The following is an 18,888-nucleotide window of genomic DNA, read 5'->3' on the forward strand; positions in this document are numbered from 1 at the left end:
GGGCAGACAAGTTTTCCTAGGAAGACAGTTCCAAATGTAGTGTGGGGCTTGCCAAGATAACCTTTTGGGGAAAAAAGAGAGCACTCTTTTGGAATGATTGTCTAGAAGGCACAGTTCTGTGTGTCTATTAAAGCGGAATTTCTGAAGCTGTGCTGCCTCTGAAACCACTGCTCAACCTCAGAACTGCTGTGACATATCTCCACAGGTATGTATTGCAATGTGTCATCTCCTTCATTAATGATCCCTTCTTCCCTTTAGTTCCATGACAAGATCGAGCCGATGCTGGAGACTTTGGAGAGCCTCTCCTCCCGCCTGCGGATGCCTCCGCTGATCCCGGCAGAGGTGGAGAAGATCCGGGAGTGCATCAGTGACAATAAAAATGCCACAATGGAACTGGAGAAGCTGCAGCCATCCTTTGAAGCTCTGAAACGCCGTGGAGAAGAACTGATCGGACGATCCCAAGGAGCAGACAAGGACCTGGCAGCCAAAGGTAAAGGTGCTGGAGCCCGGGTATACTTGGAGATCTTGTGTTTGTGTTCCTCCATATACCACAGCGATTCAACAGATTCCTGTATGTTTTCCTTGGTGTTGGAAATCTCTTATTCAGTAGATTCCTGTATGTGTTCTGGTGTGATGGAAGTCTCCTGTATTCTGAATTATTCTTTTCTGGTAGAGAAGGAGCCTCATTTTTCAGTTTTGTGATGTTATCCTCCTTTCCACCCTTGCAGAAATCCAGGATAAATTGGATCAGATGGTGTTTTTCTGGGAAGACATCAAAGCTCGGGCTGAAGAACGCGAAATCAAATTCCTGGACGTCCTGGAACTGGCAGAGAAGTTTTGGTATGACTTGGCTGCCCTCTTGACCACCATCAGAGATACCCAGGACATTGTCCATGACCTGGAGAGTCCCGGGATCGACCCATCCATCATCAAGCAGCAGGTGGAAGCCGCAGAGGTAAGGAGGGCAAAGAAAGACACCACCAGTTCTGCTTCAGGAGAAAGGGCTTTGCACTGTCCATTGTTAACTTTCCAAATGCCACAGGGAATGCAGGAATCGCTCACAGTATATGATTTCATGCAGGGTTACCTAAATACAAAGAAAATAAATCTTCCAGCAAAGGATATCTTTTCTTGGAGTAGAGATTCCACCTGAGTCTTCATTCCAGTAGTACCTTACAGACCCACAAGATTTCCAGAGTGTATGCTTTCCAGAAACAAGCTTTTGACGCTCAGAAGCTTATACTTCTGAGAGTATTCTGGATTCGCTATAAAGTCCTGGTTATTACCTTTAAAGCCCTATATGGCCAAGGACCTGTCTACCTTAGGAACCCTTTCTCCCCACATGTTCCCCAGAGAGTACTTAGATCTGGGATGCAGAACTTATTGTCGATCCCTGGGCCGAGGGAGGCGACACTGAAGTCTACTAGAGAGAGCGCCTTCTCAGTTGCCGCCCCCTACTGGTGGAACCAACTTTTAGAAGAAGTAAGGGCCTTGCAACACCTTGCTCAGTTCCACAAGGCCTGTAAAACAGTACTATTGCCTTTAGCTGAATTATAGTACAAGAGGACGCCCAGCATCGCTGAAAATATTGAAATAGAAATTAATACTAGCACCAAAACTGTTTAAAATTGTTTTAAACTATTTAATTGCTATTATCAATTTAATTGTCAACTCCAATGTTTATTCATTGTTTTATTGTTTTAGTCTTGACTGTTGCGAGCCGCCCTGAGCCTGCTTTTGGGGGGGGGGGGGGGGCAACAAATAAATAAATAAAAATATTCTGGAAATCTTGTTCATCTTTAAAATGCTGCTGGACTCAAATTTTGTTCTACTATTACAGACCAACCTAAATCTCTCTTCCAAAACTTGTTTTGCAATTTCCTTATTCCATATTAGACTGTTAGGTAAAGGGCAGGTTTGTTTTCTTTTGTTTATACGAAGCTTCCTTGTACTCTAGGCTTTGGAAAGCTACTTCCACATAATAGATAATGACAAAGTATTCAAAATAGCTGAGTAAGTTTCCACACTTAGTGTCTTCTTCAGCAGCTCTGTGAAATCTCTGTTCAGTAATTCCAGTCATCCTCTCACCTGTTGTTATACTGGGGCAAGTTGTGCCAGAGCTTGTCTTTCAATAGAAATTAGCTCCATGAAGAAACGTGAGTTGCTTGTCATGATGTGCTGTCATTCTGACAGTTAGCATCATTCAGGGATAGAGTTTTACTATTAAACACATTCACCTGCTGCTTCTCTGATCTTCCCTATAGACAATAAAGGAGGAAACGGATGGTTTGCATGATGAACTGGAATTCATCCGGATCCTGGGGGCTGATCTGATTTTTGCCTGTGGTGAGACCGAAAAGCCAGAAGTGAAGAAGAGCATCGATGAGGTGAGTAGAAATGTGTGTGCTGATTTCCACCACACCCAAGGTGATTCCTGGGCCAGGTGCATTCTCCTCTGGGGAGGTGCACTCATGCAGTGTTTTGTTTCCCCTGGGCCCATGCAGAGCAGCTGTGCGTGTTGTGGATCTGCTTTGCACAGGTTGTCATTCAAATATGACACTGGGTGGGTGCACCAGTCCCTGAGCAAATGCCTTTGCTCCAGACAGTTTAGAACTGGGAAGGCAGGAAGCAGGAAGAATGCACCCCCTGCCCATGCTTAGCATTCCATCTCCCATTCAGATGGGCAAAAGATCAGAGCAGGCAGGACAATAATCACCTCCCAAGGAAAACCTTTAGCAGGAGAGTGCTGGAGGACTCTTGGAAATCAAGATGAGTCTTCAGGGTCACACTGAAGGGCTTTTCCAGGTAAAAAGCAGGTTGCCTAGGAAGATTGCCCCAGTGAATTTTCTGGCAGAGGCATGTTGGGTGGTGCTTGATTCTCCCTTGCCCTCTGGGTTGTGGGCTTGCAAGCTGTTCCAGGGACACTAAATCCCTCCTTGCTGTTGCAGATGAACAGTGCTTGGGAAAACTTGAACAAAACCTGGAAGGAGAGACTGGAGAGGCTGGAAGAAGCCATGCAGTCAGCAGTGCAGTATCAGGACACGTTGCAGGTAACGAAGCAGGGGAGGGACGGAGAGGAGAGAAATGCATGCAAAGTCAAGGCCAATGCATTAAAAGCAGTAAGGGTTTCTGTGGTAATAAGGCCCCCACCATTGCATCTAGGAAGGCACACAGGCTCAAAGCTTAATTTGTCAGAATGAATTTAAAACAATTATGAGCTGTGCAAGCTAAATGGAACCTCCATGGGCAGAGGCAGTGTGCTTCCAAGTACCAGATGCTAGGGGAAAGTGGGAGGGCATGGTCCTGGATTGTGTTGCCCAGCTTGCTAGAGCAGATACAGGCCTCTGAGTTGTTTTCTCCAAGCTTTAGTGGCCTCAGGTTAGCAACATACCCTTGCAAATAGGTTAAGCTGAGTGGGGGAACCTTGCTACTTTAAATTGTGTCATATATAGTCCAAGTTCACCATGCCTTGATAAGACAACAGCTGGCTGGTTTTTCTCCATTTGTGTCTTGTGTTCATTTTTCAGGCTATGTTTGACTGGCTGGATAACACAGTGATTAAACTCTGCAACATGCCACCTGTGGGCACCGACCTCAACACCGTCAAAGAGCAGCTGAACGAGATGAAGGTGTGTACCAGGCTGGATGGGAACCTGGAGACACTGCTGCTGCCAGGGAGAGGGGAGGATTTCCTCATTTATATTCCGCTTGTCTCGCTGTCCTGTGAATTAGACTGTCTTCTCTCGTCCTTATTCATGGCTCATTTATCTCACTCAGCTTTTGAGAAGTGCAACGTCTATGTGTATCGCTCAGTGATTGATTAGTATTATATTATGTATATAATAATAATGATTACAAAATAAGTTTCCTGACTTCCTCCTTTGGCAGGAATTTAAAATGGAAGTTTACCAGCAGCAAATTGAGATGGAGAAACTGAATCATCAGGGGGAACTGATGCTCAAAAAAGCTACTGACGAGACCGATCGAGACATCATCCGGGAGCCGCTGACAGAACTGAAACATCTGTGGGAGAACTTGGGGGAGAAAATAGCCCACAGGCAGGTACGGCAATCCCCCAGGGGGGCTGCAGAGGGTGGGCGGCCCAAGAATCCAACAGCCCTGGACAGATGGGATATGAAGCTTATAGAATAAATGAATTAGAATTTCAAAGCAAAAAATAAAAGCCTGTCATTAGAGATGTTTCTTAAAATGACTCTTGGCAGCGGGTGATAGATCTAGGCAGGAGAAGTTGCCATGTTAGCCCCTCCACTGGCTGGTGGGGGTTCCCTGGTTCCATTTGGGGCCTTCTTGGCTAGGGTGAGTAGGGTGGAGCTTCTAGTTTCCATCCCATTAGAGGACAGCAGTGGTAGCTGCTGAGGGTGCAGCTGCTAAAGACTCCCAGAGGTTGCATTCAGAGCCAAGGGGAAAAGTCAGAGCTTCCATTCAGCAGAACTTTCTCACTGTCATCCTTCTCATCAGGGCTTTTTTGTAGCAGGAACTCCTTTGCATATTAGGCCACACACCCTTGATGTAGCCAATCCTACAAGAGTTTACAGGACTCTTAGTACAGAGCCTACAGTAAACTCCAGGATTAGAATTAGATCAGTTAAAATGATCTAATTCATAGAATAAATTAATGTGATTGAGAGGAAACTAAAATCCTGTCTAATCCAATATTGATTCAAGGTGAGCTAAATAAATTGATAATTCTTACTAATGTTATTAATTAGTGGAGTTGTTTGTGAACATGCTAAAACACAGGACTTTTTTTGTAGAGAAAAGCCAGCCGGAACTCATTTGTGCATTAGGTCACACCCCCTGACATCACCATTGATTTACACAGGGCTTTTTTGTAGAAAAAGCCCAGCAGGGACTCATTTGCAGATTAGGCTTTACCTTCTGATGCCAAGCCAGCTGGAACTGTGTTCCTGCTCAAAAAAAGCCCTGGCATTTACAGTTTAAGTGCTATGATTGGTGTATTTGGAGTATCAGAATCTAATTTGTAGATTGCAGGTTCCTTTTCTTGTGATTTAGTGTTGTGATCTCCCCCCACACTCTGAGTTACATAGCACTGGTAGATGCGTAAAACTTACTGAAGAAAAACTTTTATTTTCTTATCATGGATACTAGAAAAGATTTTGAAAGTAGGTAGAAACAAAGGAAGAGCCTTGGATTTAATTTGGGGAATATAAAAACAGTTTTACTAATGGAATTAAGAGAATCTGAAGAGAGCCAAGGGAAAAGGAATGAAAGTAAGAGCTGCAGTTATTCTTTTTTTTTTTTTGAGGGGGGGGGTGACAGAAAGGATTGTACCTAGATTTTATTTCTTGTTCAGCTGTATCTTTCATTAGGATTTCAAGAGTGCCCTCAATAGGCCAACAGAAATCACTAAATGAATGTCATCTAATAAATTAGTAATTAAAACTGAGCTTTCATTCTTTTAACTCTCCGAAATTAGAAACGGGTTGGGGAATGATGGGAGCATAGCCACTCCAAACCTCAAGGTGGCATATTAAACAATTCAGTTAACTTGGTTAAAAGCTGGCTTTCACTGGATAAAAATAGCCAATGGGTTCATATGGAGTAGGATGGGATATCAACTGCTCTTGAACTGTGGGTTAACAAAAATGCAAGAAGCAATTAATTACAGATATAATTATTCCCTCTGAGATGATAAGAATCAGTAATAATGATAAAAATACACTTTGATGCAGGAATATCAGTTTTAGAATAGTGTAATCTAGATCACATAGTCTGAACATTCACAGAATGGATAAAGAGAGGCCATTTAACGATCCGGTTGGGTAAGGAATTGCAGAACATAGGAGGAAGAGGGTTTACAAATAAATGGTTGCAGGCCCTCTTCTGTTTTCGTATTGGACATTTTGCAGATTTTGTAAACCAAGTAAACAAGGTTTTATTGAAAACAGAACAATTATTACAGGAAATAATTATTACAGAAAAGACCATGACTGCTCAATTATGTGATCTTGTACTGAAAACAAGTAAGTGTAGGAAGCAGTACTTATGGAGGATTTAATAGGATCAGTCTGGAATCTAGCCAGTCAAGGACAGGATAATTTTTCCTTGGGGTTAGTATTTGAATCTAAAGTGAGCACAGTTTAAAGTACTATATAGATGGTATGTTATATCTCAAGAACTATATAATATGTAAGTATTAAACACCTTTGCATGCTGGAAATGTTCTTAAAGCTGTCCCAGGTTTTGACTATTCCTGATGATGGTCAAAAACTGCAGTGCCTTGGGACAAGTTCCTAAATACTGTTGATATAAGTGAGAATACACAAACTTTGTCAGGCATAAGCAGAGCTGATTGATTAGTTATGATTAGTTTCTTAGTTATGGCTCAAGAACTATTAGCTAGGTTATGGAAATCACCTTGGGTACCTGGATTAAAAGGGTACATGACAAAATTTTACAGATTGCTGGAAGTTGTACTGTCTGACACAGCATGCACAAATTCACTGAAAGAAATACGATCTGTCTCTTTTTCTCAGACATGAATGAAAATAATAAATTACTGAAATACTCTGTATATACTCTGTATACTCTGTATATAAAAAGTCCCAGTTATGCATGTAATACTTTGTAAATTATAAAGCACTCCTTGCAGTGGTGGATGGTGGTGGTGGTGGTGATCAAAAGACAGAGAAAAAAATTGCTCTTCTTACTTTATCTTCCACAAACAGCACAAGTTGGAAGGGGCTTTGTTGGCTCTCGGCCAGTTTCAACATGCGTTGGCTGAACTGGTGGCATGGCTGACACACACAGAAGAGCTCTTGGATGCCCAGAGGCCCATCAACGGTGACCCAAGGGTTATTGAGGTGGAGCTGGCAAAGCACCATGTAAGTGCAAATGCCCTTTGTGTGGTTTCCTCTCAGTGATAGGATGCTGGCTCTGCTTGTACATGTTCCTAGGTTTTGTCTTTGACATCCGTGCTTCAAGAGGCCTCAACAGAAAGATCTAGGAGAGGTGCAAAATATAAGGCTCCTCCTTAATTCTCAGCCCACAGTGTCCCCCAAAAGCTAGACTTCCCCTGTGCTACAGCTACCTCACCTTAGGTTCCTCCTTGTTGCTGTGACAAGACAGCTGCACTGCAACTTGCTTGAGGGAAGAGCAGGAGAGATTTTGCATACAGCATCCTAGACTACTCAGCAGTTAACCCTCAGTGTAACAGGCTTTCTTGCAAGGTGGTAGGCTCTCCTCTCCTTCTTTGGAGGTTTTTAAACAAAGGCTGGATGGCCATCTGACAGCAGTGCTGATTCTTTGAACATAGGCAGATCATGAGTAGGAGGGCAGGAAGAGTTGCATCAGTGCTTAGTTCTTGTGGCCTCTTCTTATATGACCAGGGTAATGCTGTTCACCACTTTCAAATCAGGCAGAAATTTGTCTCCAGACCATTTTTGCCAGGGATCCTGGAGGATGGTTTTTGTTTTTTTGCCATCTTCTGGGCTTGGTGCAAGTGTTGGGGGGAGAGGTACTTGTGAATTTCCTGAATTGTCAGGGGATTGAACTAGATTACCCCGGAGGCATCTCCCATCTTTTTGATTCTATGGTTCTTTGATTCTATAAGTGTTTGCTTGATTATTGACTCATGTCCTTTACTGGGAGCAAGAATGACTGGCCCCCACCAGAGACAGTATTTTTGGTGAAGCCCATCTACTATCTTCATTTGTCCTTGGTCCTGAGTTCATATCCTAGATCTGCAGAGTACAGGAAGCAGCAGAGATGGATCTCTTGAAAAGAAAGTCGTGTTTCTTGGCATTCTCAGAATTAGAGTCCTGAGGGTGTCGTCTTGTGGGGGTTGGAGGCTTATCCATCCCCCTTCAAAGTAAGGTGGAAATGTACTCAGTTTTAAAGAATATCTTGTTTTCTTCTCTGCTCCTGATGCCGTACAAAGGTGCTGAAAAATGATGTGTTGGCCCACCAAGCCACAGTGGAGACAGTAAACAAAGCTGGCAACGAGCTCCTGGAATCCAGCGCAGGAGACGATGCCAGCAGCCTCCGGAACCGGCTGGAGATGATGAATGCGTGTTGGGAGTCAGTGCTGCAGAAGACAGAGGAACGAGAACAGCAGTTGCAGATGACCCTTCAGCAGGTGGGCTGCCTTGCAGTTTGGCCTCCACAGTTTTCCTGAGTTGATGAGCTCTTGCAATGTGACATTTCTTATCAGCGTTAACCAGGGACTGCCCCCTGCATGCACACCCTCAGCCACTCTCCAATAATTTGAATATTTGGGGGGGGGGGGGGGAGGCTAAATATTGTTGGAGGCAGAGTCTCTCAGAAATTTGTCAGGGTTTCTTTAGTGGCTTTTGTGTTCAATGCTAAGTTGGTGTTAGGGGAGTTTCCTGAGTTTTATCTGAGAGAGAAAAAGATTAACTCAGGGCTTTTCGCTAACAAAGGCTGTTTTATTGATCATTCTGATACGAGCTTGTCAGAGTGCCCAAGCTTCACTAACAAGCTGGCATAAAGAACAGATACAAAGTTCTTCTTTTATAAGATAAGACAAAACAAAGAGGTTAGGGTCTGGTATTTAGAAAAGAATTCATCAGTTCCATTCTCAAAAATAATTCACACCACCCTCTGTCTAGAGTACATCCTACATTCCTAAGATGGATATATAAACAAACCGTCTACACTGTTCCCTGAAAGATAAGGATGGCACAAATCTTTGACTGAGATAAGATTACTTCAAGATCAGCATGTCAGAGGACAGATTTACAGTGTGTGGGGGGTGGTTAGGGAGGAATAGAACATCTTTAAAATTTAGCAAGCCAAGATAGTCTCACTTTTAGAAGCCATTATAAGAGTCACAATCTTAGTTGACAGTGTAATTTTCAAGATACATGTAAAATTCCTTAGCAGCTGGTAAAGGCCCACTGAGAAGAGGCTGCGATATATTCACTTGGCAATATTTTATGCTACTTTAGCATGTATTTCTCTTCCTCTTCTTTTAAAGCCCTGGCCCTTGCCTTGAAGCTTTCAGGAAGAGGTGGGATGCAGGTGTTCAAATCAAGAAATGGTCCATGATGCACTTTGCATTTTTTTGCAGGCTCAGGGTTTCCATGGTGAAATTGAAGACTTCCTCCTATGGCTCACGAGGATGGAGAGCCAGCTGTCAGCCTCCAAACCAACAGGCGGGCTGCCCGAAACTGCCCGGGAACAACTGAGTGCCCATATGGTGAGTTGCAGTTGCTGAATTGACCCCTGTGGCAGCTGACCTTGCTTTATTAATTCAGCATGGAAAGTCTTTATATGGACAGAGTTCAAGAAGGTGGGGACCTGCAGGTTTTTAAAATTTGAGTCCAGTGGCCCTTTAAAGACTAGCAAGATTTCCTGGGTATAAGTGTTCAAGAGTCACAGTTCCTTTTGTCAGATGTGAGCAGGAATGGTGATCCCTGAGAGTCAGGATGCAAAGGTGCAATGCAAAATGTAACCAGCTTGATTAAAGCAGGAGAGGAGTGTTTAGGGACCGAAAGTTAGCATCGGTAATGAGTTAAGAATCCTGTGTTGCTGTTCGGCCCTAGGCTGGGGTCTGGTATTCTGAATGCAAGAAGATGAAAGCATTAAGAGATGAGAATGGGAACATAAGCTGATGCACAAAGTTGCAGCCCATGAAGAATATTTGTGATTCTGGTGCGGCCTCATAGCGGGCCAGCTAATGGCTAGCGAGAGAATTTCCAGGTCACTTTGCAGTATTTGTACTTATGAGTGTTGTGGGAAAATGTATCCACAGTTGGGTGAGAAGAGTACACAAAGGCTAGAGAATTAGAAACAGATGAGTTTGCAGTAGGCTTGTTGGCCACAGGTAGACTTAGCCTTCTAGGTGTGAAGGATGGGTGGGAGTGGGGAGGAGCTCACTGTTGTACTAAGTGGGCTCCACTGATGTTCATGAGAATAGCCATGAGGTCCTAGATGTTTCTAGTAGATACAAAAGTGCAGGACATCCTAGGTAGCCTTCTCATATTTCCTGTTGCTTGCACAAGACCAGCTGGACAAGCAGAGATGAGGGATCTTGATAATGCATGGTGGTATATTGTAGGGGTGGGGAGCAAGCATTTAGATTTGTCAGACGCTAGGGAAAATTTGGTGACAAATCCACCCTTTTAGAGAGGCTTCTGTTGAAGCAGCTCTCTGTGCTTCATATGGAAGAAAGTTAGCAAGAAAAGCTTTTAGACCAAGTTCTTGTGAAAATGAACAGGAACTCAGAGCATCCGAATTGGGACAATTCACCCCTAAGGGATGATCTGGGAAATGTTCCTAGCCATCTCAATTGTGGACAGGATAGAGCTTGGTGATAAGAAGGAAATGACACAGCCATGTAAAGAAACCCTACAGGCTGTAGGGGGGAGTGCATATGTAATGGAAAGGAGAGCAGTATCAAGATCCAACAAGTGTCGGTTCACCGTCATGGGAATGAGCATGAGGAATTCTTGGACTTGCATACCTTCCTATCCCTCCCCTCAGGCACAGGTAAGGGATTTAATGTCATTTTGTCCAAATTACTACCACTGTGAGCTTATTCCCTACTCTCCAAACCTGGATTCCAAGCTACGAATAAAAAGTGGCTTGGATACAGGGAACAAACCATAGTTGTGATTTGGGAAAAAATGACAAAAAACATAGTTTGTTTTCACAACATGCCATTGCTCAACCATGCTGTAGGAGAAGGACAAGGGGGCATATGAGGTGACGATTCCCCCAGCACAGTTCGGTAATGACAAACCATAAGTTGATTTTATGCATGAATCGTGCCAATGTGTAGGGAATAGCATGTGAATGCTAGAAACCTCCTGTGCAGAATGGAGCCCAGAATGGTTGGTGTGCTAAATGAAAAGACAGAGTGGGTGTTTTAGAAAATATTACTGAGATACATTTATCCCTGGATATAAAATCTGTAGACAAAATAGAGGAGGATGGTCTTGCTATCCAGGCTAGAGACAGCATCAAGTCCAGTAAGCTAGAAACAAGCTCTTACACAGAAAGAAGGCCCAAAGAAAAATAACATTGCCTACCTATATCAAATTCTGAGGGTAACCTTGAGGTGAATGACAAAACTGCAGAATTGACAAAATAGAGAATGTTCATAATAATTAATTTCACCTGCCTTCACCTTGACTGGATCGATGCACGCTCAAGTCACGACAAAATTTTAGATACCTTTTAACTTGGTCTCATGACCTGGTGTGAGATGCAAGTGGGGGCACAATACTCTTAAATTCAGCATATATATAAGTAGAAAGTTTCCCAGAAATTCCAGTGTAATTCCATTGAATGTCAAAAGAGGAAATTCATCCCACATGAAGAATGTGCACACTAAGATCACACATGGTGATCCTTTCCATGGGCCATTCCATTTATGAGGTAGCACCAGTAGGTTGCCATTGCCTTCCTCTGCATAGCAACCCCGCTCTTCCCTAGCAGTCTAAGTACTGACTATGGTCAACCCTGCTTAGCTCCCAAGTCCTCCCATGCTGAGGCCAGACTGGGCTTATCAGGCTGCTATCTAGAATGAAGAGATGCATTAAAAAAAAAGTGGAAAGGGGAAGTTCAGAATAAGGGACTGTTGGAGAATCAATCACTGTAACAGAAACAGAGATAGTGTCAGGATGCATGCAAGGGCAAGAGGTGTTGCTTTGGCTAATGAGCACAGTCTGACATAAACACATACACCGTCTGATAGCCAATTTGGTGTAGTGGTTAAACGTGTGGATTCTTATCTGGGAGAACTGGGTTTGATTCCCCACTTCTCCACTTACAGCTGCTGGAATGGCCTTGGGTTAGCCATAGCTCTTTCAGGAGTTGTCCTTGAAAGGGCAGGTGCTGTGAGAGCCCTCTCAGCCCCACCTACCTCACAGGGTGTCTGTTGTGGGGGGGAAAGATATCAGAGATTGTAAACTGCTCTGAGTCTCTGATTCAGAGAGAAGGGTGGGGTATAAATCTGCAGTCTTCTTCTATAAAGTGAAGTTTTGCCCAAGTGAGAACAAACAAAAGCACAGCTTCTGGAGAGAAAAACAGTTAGCCAACAATAAGGCAAGTAAAAATAAAATTGCTATGAGCAATACAACAAAAATATAAAAGCATCATGAATATTTAACATTTGAGAATATGTTTGGAAGCTGCAATCGGCCAAAAATTGTTGGTATGATCACACATGGCAAAAGAGGTTAGTGATGTGGGCTGTTTCCCTTGTTCCTGTGCTTGCTCAAGTTGATAACATGTCCTTGGAAGCCTCTCTTGTTTAATGTGTTCTTGATTATTCTTTTCTGTAGGAGCTCTATGCCCAGTTTAAAGCCAATGAGGAGGTCTACAGCCAGCTCTTGGCGAAGGGGCGGCTGATGCTTCTGAGTCGGGATGACTCTGGATCTGGATCAAAGACAGAGCAAAGTGTGGCCCTCCTGGAACAGAAATGGGGCCTCATCAGTACAAAGATGGAAGAGAGAAAGGTAGCGTGCAAGGGATGTGTGGGGTTAAAACTGCACTACCAAATTACTATGCTCGTAATGGTGCTGGGGAAAATCAGCATCCAGAGGAACCCCAGTCCCCTGCCCTTCCAAGCTCAGTCAATCCCTTGCACATCTAGCACATCTAGCTCAGGATTGTCTCCTCTCCAGGAGTCTCATGCAACGAACCATCTTTCCCCCCCAATACCTGCAAACTGGAGATGCCAGGGCTGAATCCAGGACTTTTTGCATGCAAAGCTGGTGCTCTATTGCTGAGTCACAGCTCTGACACAGTCTCTGACCCATATACGAGAAGGAAAGAGAGTCCATGCAGGCAGAGCCCCAAAAGCAAAGTGAACCCCCCCACCCCACCCTGGGTGCTTCACACAGGAAATGTTAGAACTTGGGAGGTATTTGATCAGGGTGGCGATGGTGTTAATTGGAAAAAGACTGATATTTCAATAGGAGTCTGAGTTAGAAGAGTGAAACGTCTAGCTATAATCAACATGCAGTGCTTAATTTAAGGGCTGGGGCAGAGCACAGTTTTGGAAGCCAAGAGAACGCAGAAACCCATTTCAGTTTCTGTTAGACTTCCCAGTCTGGACCACAAGGATCTTTACTGTCCTACTGAGAAGTTGCTAATAGTAAGGTAGAAAGCTAGATATTGTGGTCAAGACATTCCACTCCACCACTGCTTTTTCTTCCAGGAAAGGGGCTGTGGCTCAGTGACAGACCATCTGCTTGGCAAGTGGCAAGTTGCAGGTTCAATCCCTGGAATCCCCAATTTAAAAGATCAGGCAGTAGGGTGATGTGAAAGGCCTCAGCCTGAACCACTGCCAGGCAGAGTAAACAGTAGTGACCTTGATGGACCAAGGGTTTGGCTCAGTAGAATAGAAGGTAATATTCCATACAGAAGGCCTAGGGTCAATCCCTGGCATCTCCAGTTGATCAGGAAGTAGGTGATGTGAAAGTTTCTGAGACTCTGGAGAGATGCTGCTGGTAGACTAGATAATACAGACCTTGATGGATTGATGGTCTGATTTAATATAAGACAGTTTCATGTGTTTGTCGGCACAGTATCTAATTTGTATGGTGTGCTACCAGTATCTTCTATGGGGGAAAGCGTCTTTCTTCAGGATTGCGGCAAGATTTGGCTCAGTGAACTGCCATATTAATTCTTGAGGTGCTTCCAAAGAGAGTTTCCCTGTTGAGAAAAGAGTCATCTTTTAGGCAGCAGGACATGCTCTCTGATTGAATGGAGGAGGCTCTCTTCAGCAAGACAAGCATTTGTGACAGCTTTTGTGAACTTGGGTTCCCATTCTGCTCTTTCTCACTCTGCCACCTCTACCCCCCCCCCCCCCGCCCCTCCCAGTCCAAGCTGGAAGAAGCACTCAACTTGGCCACAGAGTTCCAGAACTCCCTCCAGGATTTCATCAACTGGCTAACCCTGGCTGAGCAGAGCTTGAACGTGGCCCCTTCGCCCAGCCTCATCCTCAGCACCGTGCTCTCACAGATAGAGGATCACAAGGTAATGGCACCTGGTACTCCTTATCAGTTGTGTTTAGCTGAAATGTTAGAAATAGTTGAGGATTTTTGTGGGCTTTGGTTTCTAATTCTACAGTTCTGTCATTTTCTTTGGAGGAATAAGGGTTAGGTTTGTTCTTAAGATTAGTTGGGTGGTGTATTTTGATTGTCAAGGAGGACATTTGCCAGCCTTGGTTTTGGGACACATCCACTTCTGCAGATAGTTTCAAGTGGGTGACCATGTTGGTCTGCAGTACAAGAGAAAGATTCAAGTCCAATAGCACCTTAAAGATGAACAAGATTTTCAGGGTGTAAGCGTTTGAGAGTCAAAGCTCCCTTTGTCAGATACCTGAGCTTTGACTCTCAATAGCCTAGAAATCTTGCTGGACTCAAGTCTTACTCAACTGCCTCTGCAGGTGCTTCAATCTGCAGTCTTCCTACTGCATTCCTAGTGTGTTTTGTCTTCACAACAATTTTGGGAAGTTGGTTGCGTTATTCCCTTTTGTCATACATGGAACCTTTAACTGGCAGAGCTGTAGAAGACTTGGGATTTGGACTTCCAAGTCTCCCAGATCTCTAAGCCATCTGCTATGGTGGTTCCCAGTAGAAGGCCTATCTAGTACATTTTATGTCACCCTTCCTCCAGGGAGCTGACGGCAGTGTGTGTGATCCTCCCCTCCTTTTTATATCCACAACAGTCCTATGAGGTATTTAGGCCACAAGGCAGTGCCAGTGACTGGCCCAAGGTTATCCAGCAAGCTTCCTGGCAAGTGGGAACTACATTGGAGCTCTGACTTTTCTTCACAACCTTTCATTCTAGAAAAATTTACTTCTTTGCATTGTATGGCACCTGAGGGACCCATGGGGGGACTGCCCATTGTCTTTCTCCAGGTCTTTGCCAATGAAGTGAATGCTCATCGGGACCAGATTATTGGTTTGGATCAAACTGGGAACCAGCTGAAATTCTTGAGTCAGAAACAGGACGTGGTCTTGATCAAGAACCTCCTAGTCAGCGTCCAGTCGCGCTGGGAGAAGGTCGTCCAGCGTTCAGTTGAGAGGGGACGGGCTCTGGATGATGCTCGAAAGCGGGCAAAACAGGTGAGGGACTCAGCCTGTGGGATAAGAAGGCACTGTTGCTCACTTTTGTCCTGGTGGATGTGGCTTGAGTATTGTCATTGTGATGCTGTTCCTGCTCAGCAGAATGGCACTGCAAAGGGTAGGGCAGAGCAGGGATTGGTCAGAATGTGATGATTAGTGGTTCTAGGGGGGATAGGCAGCAGTGGAGGAGTGCTGATGGTGAGGCAGGATGGATGAGCAATCAAGAAATGGATTGATCAGGCTTGGAAAGCAAAATGGCCAAAGGGAGATGAGGAATCATAACTATGTTCAGAAGAGAAGGAGCAAGAGCGTAAGCGGGACAGTGAATGAGGAAATCCAGACCGAGTAAAGAATTTTAATCATGAGCACTAGAAACTTAATGTAGAATGGCAGCAGAGGCAGTGGAAAGACTTGTGGAAGATTCTAGCCAGGAGAAGATTTTGTCAGCTCAGGAGTTTTTATGTTGAGGAAAGAAGAAATGCCAAGAGCTGAGACTGGGGAAAAGGTGGTTAGGCAAGAGTTTACTAGAACTGAGATGCAGTTTTGGCACTGGATGCTCACAGTGAATTTTGAAAACTACAAGATTAACTTCTAAGCACACTTTTTGTACCTTGGGAATCATTGCAGTTCCATGAAGCTTGGAAGAAACTGGTTGACTGGTTGGAAGATGCAGAGAATCATCTGGACTCTGAGCTGGAAATTTCTAATGATCCTGACAAGATCAAGCTGCAGCTCTCTAAGCACAAGGTTAGAATCCAACTTCCTGGAACAGAAAGCAGCAGTTCATCCCAGATCATTTTCCAGGAAACCTCCTGGCATTTAGGTGTCGTTGTTGGGATTCTGGTGAAGAAAAGTGTGCATTTGTCTGATTTTCCTGGTCAGTCAAGAGCCCAGATTCCTTAACAGTTGCTCCTTGACTGTTAAAAGAACCTGAGCACACATTCAGGCTTTGTAAATATAGCACATCTTGCTGATTGAAAATCTGTGGAAAGAGCAAAGTAAGCCTTACAAGACTGAGAAGTATCTACCCACACCACTCTCCTGTTTGGAAAACTGCATCTCTTTATGTTAGCAGTCCTTCATAAACAAGTAAATCTAACCCAGAAACATCCTAAACAGTGGAAATTCTCCAGTGTGGCCAGGAGGTTCTGGATGCATTTCCCCCAAAACGCAGCCCAGAAAACCCTAATTGCTAGATGAGTTATCTGGACTTAACATTTATGAAAATGATTAGTGCCAAATGAGTTTTGTTCACACTTACCACTCCAACCAGTATTTAAAGCAGTTGAACCTCCTAACTGTTTGTGTATCAAATATGAATGTTGTGACACATCCCCTGCCTTGCCCAGGGGCAGAAGTCACTCCCTGATCCCTTGCCAGTGGCCCACTGAGGTATCAAGCACAGAGGTCCTTCAAGGCCCTTTTGCCTGAGTAGCACTTTCACATGTTGAATAATGCACTTTCAGTCCACTTTCAGTGTACTTTGCAACTGGATTTTACTGTGTGAAATAGCGAAGTCCACATGCAGGCAATCACTAAAGTGCTTTGAAAGTGCAATATTCAGTGTGAGTGAAAGTGCATTGCAAAACTGGGCATGGCTGGGATTGAGCCAGGAACCTTGTACTGCTTATTTTAAACACAAGGGGACACTCTTCCTGCACAAGCATGTTAGCTGTGCTGCAGCAGAACAGCTGAGCTCTCCTTGAGGGAGCATCTTTCCCAAACTAAAATTTGAAAGCATATTGGGGATGTTTCTCTGTGTCTGAAGTTACTGGCGTCATCTCCAGCCTAATATATACTGTATGTTTTTTAAAATAAATAAATAAATATTTTCCTTTTTTTCCCCCCCCGGAAAAAATGGTCAGGAGTTCCAAAAAACTCTAGGTAGCAAACAGCCTGTCTATGACACCACAATTCGGACAGGAAGAGCCCTGAAGGAGAAAGCTCAGTTTCCAGATGACACCCAAAGCCTGGATCATCTTCTTGGAGAAGTCCGAGACAAATGGGATACAGTGTGCGGAAAATCTGTGGAGAGGTGAGTGCCCACTAGGACATCCTTGGTAGGTTTTTATAACAAATTTGGATCCTAGGGGTATGGATGCCAGAAACACCAAGCCACCTTGCTTGTGGGGTATATGTGTCTATAACAAGGAGGCTGGATTACTAGGTGCATAGGGAGGATTTGGAGTGATGGTGGCAGATCCGATCGGGTCAGCTGCAAGTTTGCTACTTTGGTTCCTGCTCATATCATGTTGATGCCTTAAGAACGAGAGCCCTAAGGTCATATATCCCACCTTGTGTTCATAAAAATACAAACCAGGGCTCAGAGAAACTCTATATTTTATAAGAGGATGGGCTACTCTTGGGACAACTGAAACCCTCCTTTTTAAAAAAAATTATTTTATTAAAGTTGAGATTAGATTTACACAGACAACAGTGAATTCACAGAAAATTAGCTTATGTGGAGGTAGAGAGGTATAAAGTATTACCAACAAAATGTATTTGTAACAAAGAGTGATAACATTTCCTGTCTTGGAAAAACAATTTTTATAGCCATCTCTGTAGTTGTGCCGAACCAAGTGGTATAAAGTTTTTGTTTACCAAGTAGTCTAGTAAGGAGCGTCATTTTTCAATAAAGTTAGTCTCTTTTGCATTGCTCTGTGGATTCTATCTGAAACATTCTCCTTTTTACAGGCAGCACAAACTGGAAGAGGCGTTACTTTTCTCCGGCCAGTTCATGGATGCCTTGCAAGCTTTGGTGGACTGGCTGTACAAGGTGGAGCCACAGTTGGCTGAAGATCAGCCTGTGCACGGGGATCTGGATCTGGTCATGAACTTAATGGATGCCCACAAGGTAACAGCTGGAATGAAGAAGCTGTGCAGTGTTGTGGCTCACAGAGTCTAGTTGCCTGGCGTTGCTACGTCCAGTGTGGCTTTCAGATCAATGTGCTTGGGCTGAAGCCTGTATTGATGTGCCAAAGCCTTGAACTTAGGGGGGTTCAAAAAGCCCCTGCAGAGACATCCACTGAAGTTGCCTTCCCTGCTTCTCCTGCCCTCCCCTCCCCCCTGCCCCCCCCCCCGGTAGGTTTTCCAAAAGGAGCTTGGCAAACGAACGGGCACAGTGCAGGTACTGAAACGTTCTGGACGGGAGTTGATTGAGAACAGCCGCGATGACACCACATGGGTGAAGGTACAACTACAAGAGCTGAGCAACCGCTGGGACATCGTCTGCAAGATGTCCGTCTTGAAGCAGACCCGGCTGGAGCAGGCCTTGAAGCAGGTGGGAGGAGGAAACCGTCTGTGCTTGCAGGCCTGTGTTGCATCTCTTTGGCATTTGCTAGCCCAGCAGGAGGGAAGAAGGGTGGATGGCTTCAGGACTCTGTTTGCTGCTGCTGTGTGCCTTTTTGTGACTGGCATGTGCCGGTACAACTTTATGTGGCTTGTTTGGATTTTAGCAGTGAAAACTAGTGCTTCTTTAAATACTTTACTCAATGAGTAATTAAAATGTGGAAGTTGCTGCCAGAGGATGTAGTGATGGCCACAGGTGCAGGTGGCTTTAAAAGGGGATCAGACAGGTCCATCAAGAATAGGTCCATCAGTGGCTACTAGCCACTGTGACTAAGGAAACCTTCACATTCAGAGGCAGTCAGCCTCTGAATCCCAGTGCCAGGAGGCAATATCAGGGAAGGCCTCAGCCTCTCTGCCCTGTTGATGGCCTCCCAAGAAAACTGGCTGGCCCATGTGAGACAGGATGATGGTCTGGTCCATCAGGGTTGTTCTTATGTCCTTCTGGGTCACTGAT

The 18,888-nt window shown here is 44.4% G+C and overlaps 1 protein-coding gene across 18 annotated transcripts in view; it reads left to right on the top strand.

The window, feature by feature from the left end:
• The window catches only part of MACF1 (microtubule actin crosslinking factor 1), a 414,929-nt gene that overhangs the window by 370,926 nt on the left and 25,115 nt on the right, over positions 1-18,888 (top strand). For 17 of the 18 annotated variants that reach the window (XM_060258431.1, XM_060258437.1, XM_060258435.1 and 14 more), the window contains 16 exons: positions 259-490; positions 729-955; positions 2,265-2,387; positions 2,949-3,050; positions 3,528-3,629; positions 3,889-4,062; positions 6,711-6,866; positions 7,922-8,119; positions 9,074-9,202; positions 12,294-12,467; positions 13,837-13,992; positions 14,880-15,086; positions 15,714-15,833; positions 16,952-17,121; positions 17,781-17,940; positions 18,172-18,366. In XM_060258431.1, coding sequence (XP_060114414.1) covers positions 259-490; positions 729-955; positions 2,265-2,387; positions 2,949-3,050; positions 3,528-3,629; positions 3,889-4,062; positions 6,711-6,866; positions 7,922-8,119; positions 9,074-9,202; positions 12,294-12,467; positions 13,837-13,992; positions 14,880-15,086; positions 15,714-15,833; positions 16,952-17,121; positions 17,781-17,940; positions 18,172-18,366 — 2,625 coding nt within the window. Of the gene's footprint in view, positions 1-258; positions 491-728; positions 956-2,264; positions 2,388-2,948; positions 3,051-3,527; positions 3,630-3,888; positions 4,063-6,710; positions 6,867-7,921; positions 8,120-9,073; positions 9,578-12,293; positions 12,468-13,836; positions 13,993-14,879; positions 15,087-15,713; positions 15,834-16,951; positions 17,122-17,780; positions 17,941-18,171; positions 18,367-18,888 lie in introns of those variants that run through there. The other variant, XM_060258444.1, reaches the window with a different exon arrangement.

This window comes from Heteronotia binoei, chromosome 17 (genome assembly GCF_032191835.1).
Source record: "Heteronotia binoei isolate CCM8104 ecotype False Entrance Well chromosome 17, APGP_CSIRO_Hbin_v1, whole genome shotgun sequence".
NCBI lineage: Eukaryota > Metazoa > Chordata > Lepidosauria > Squamata > Gekkonidae > Heteronotia > Heteronotia binoei.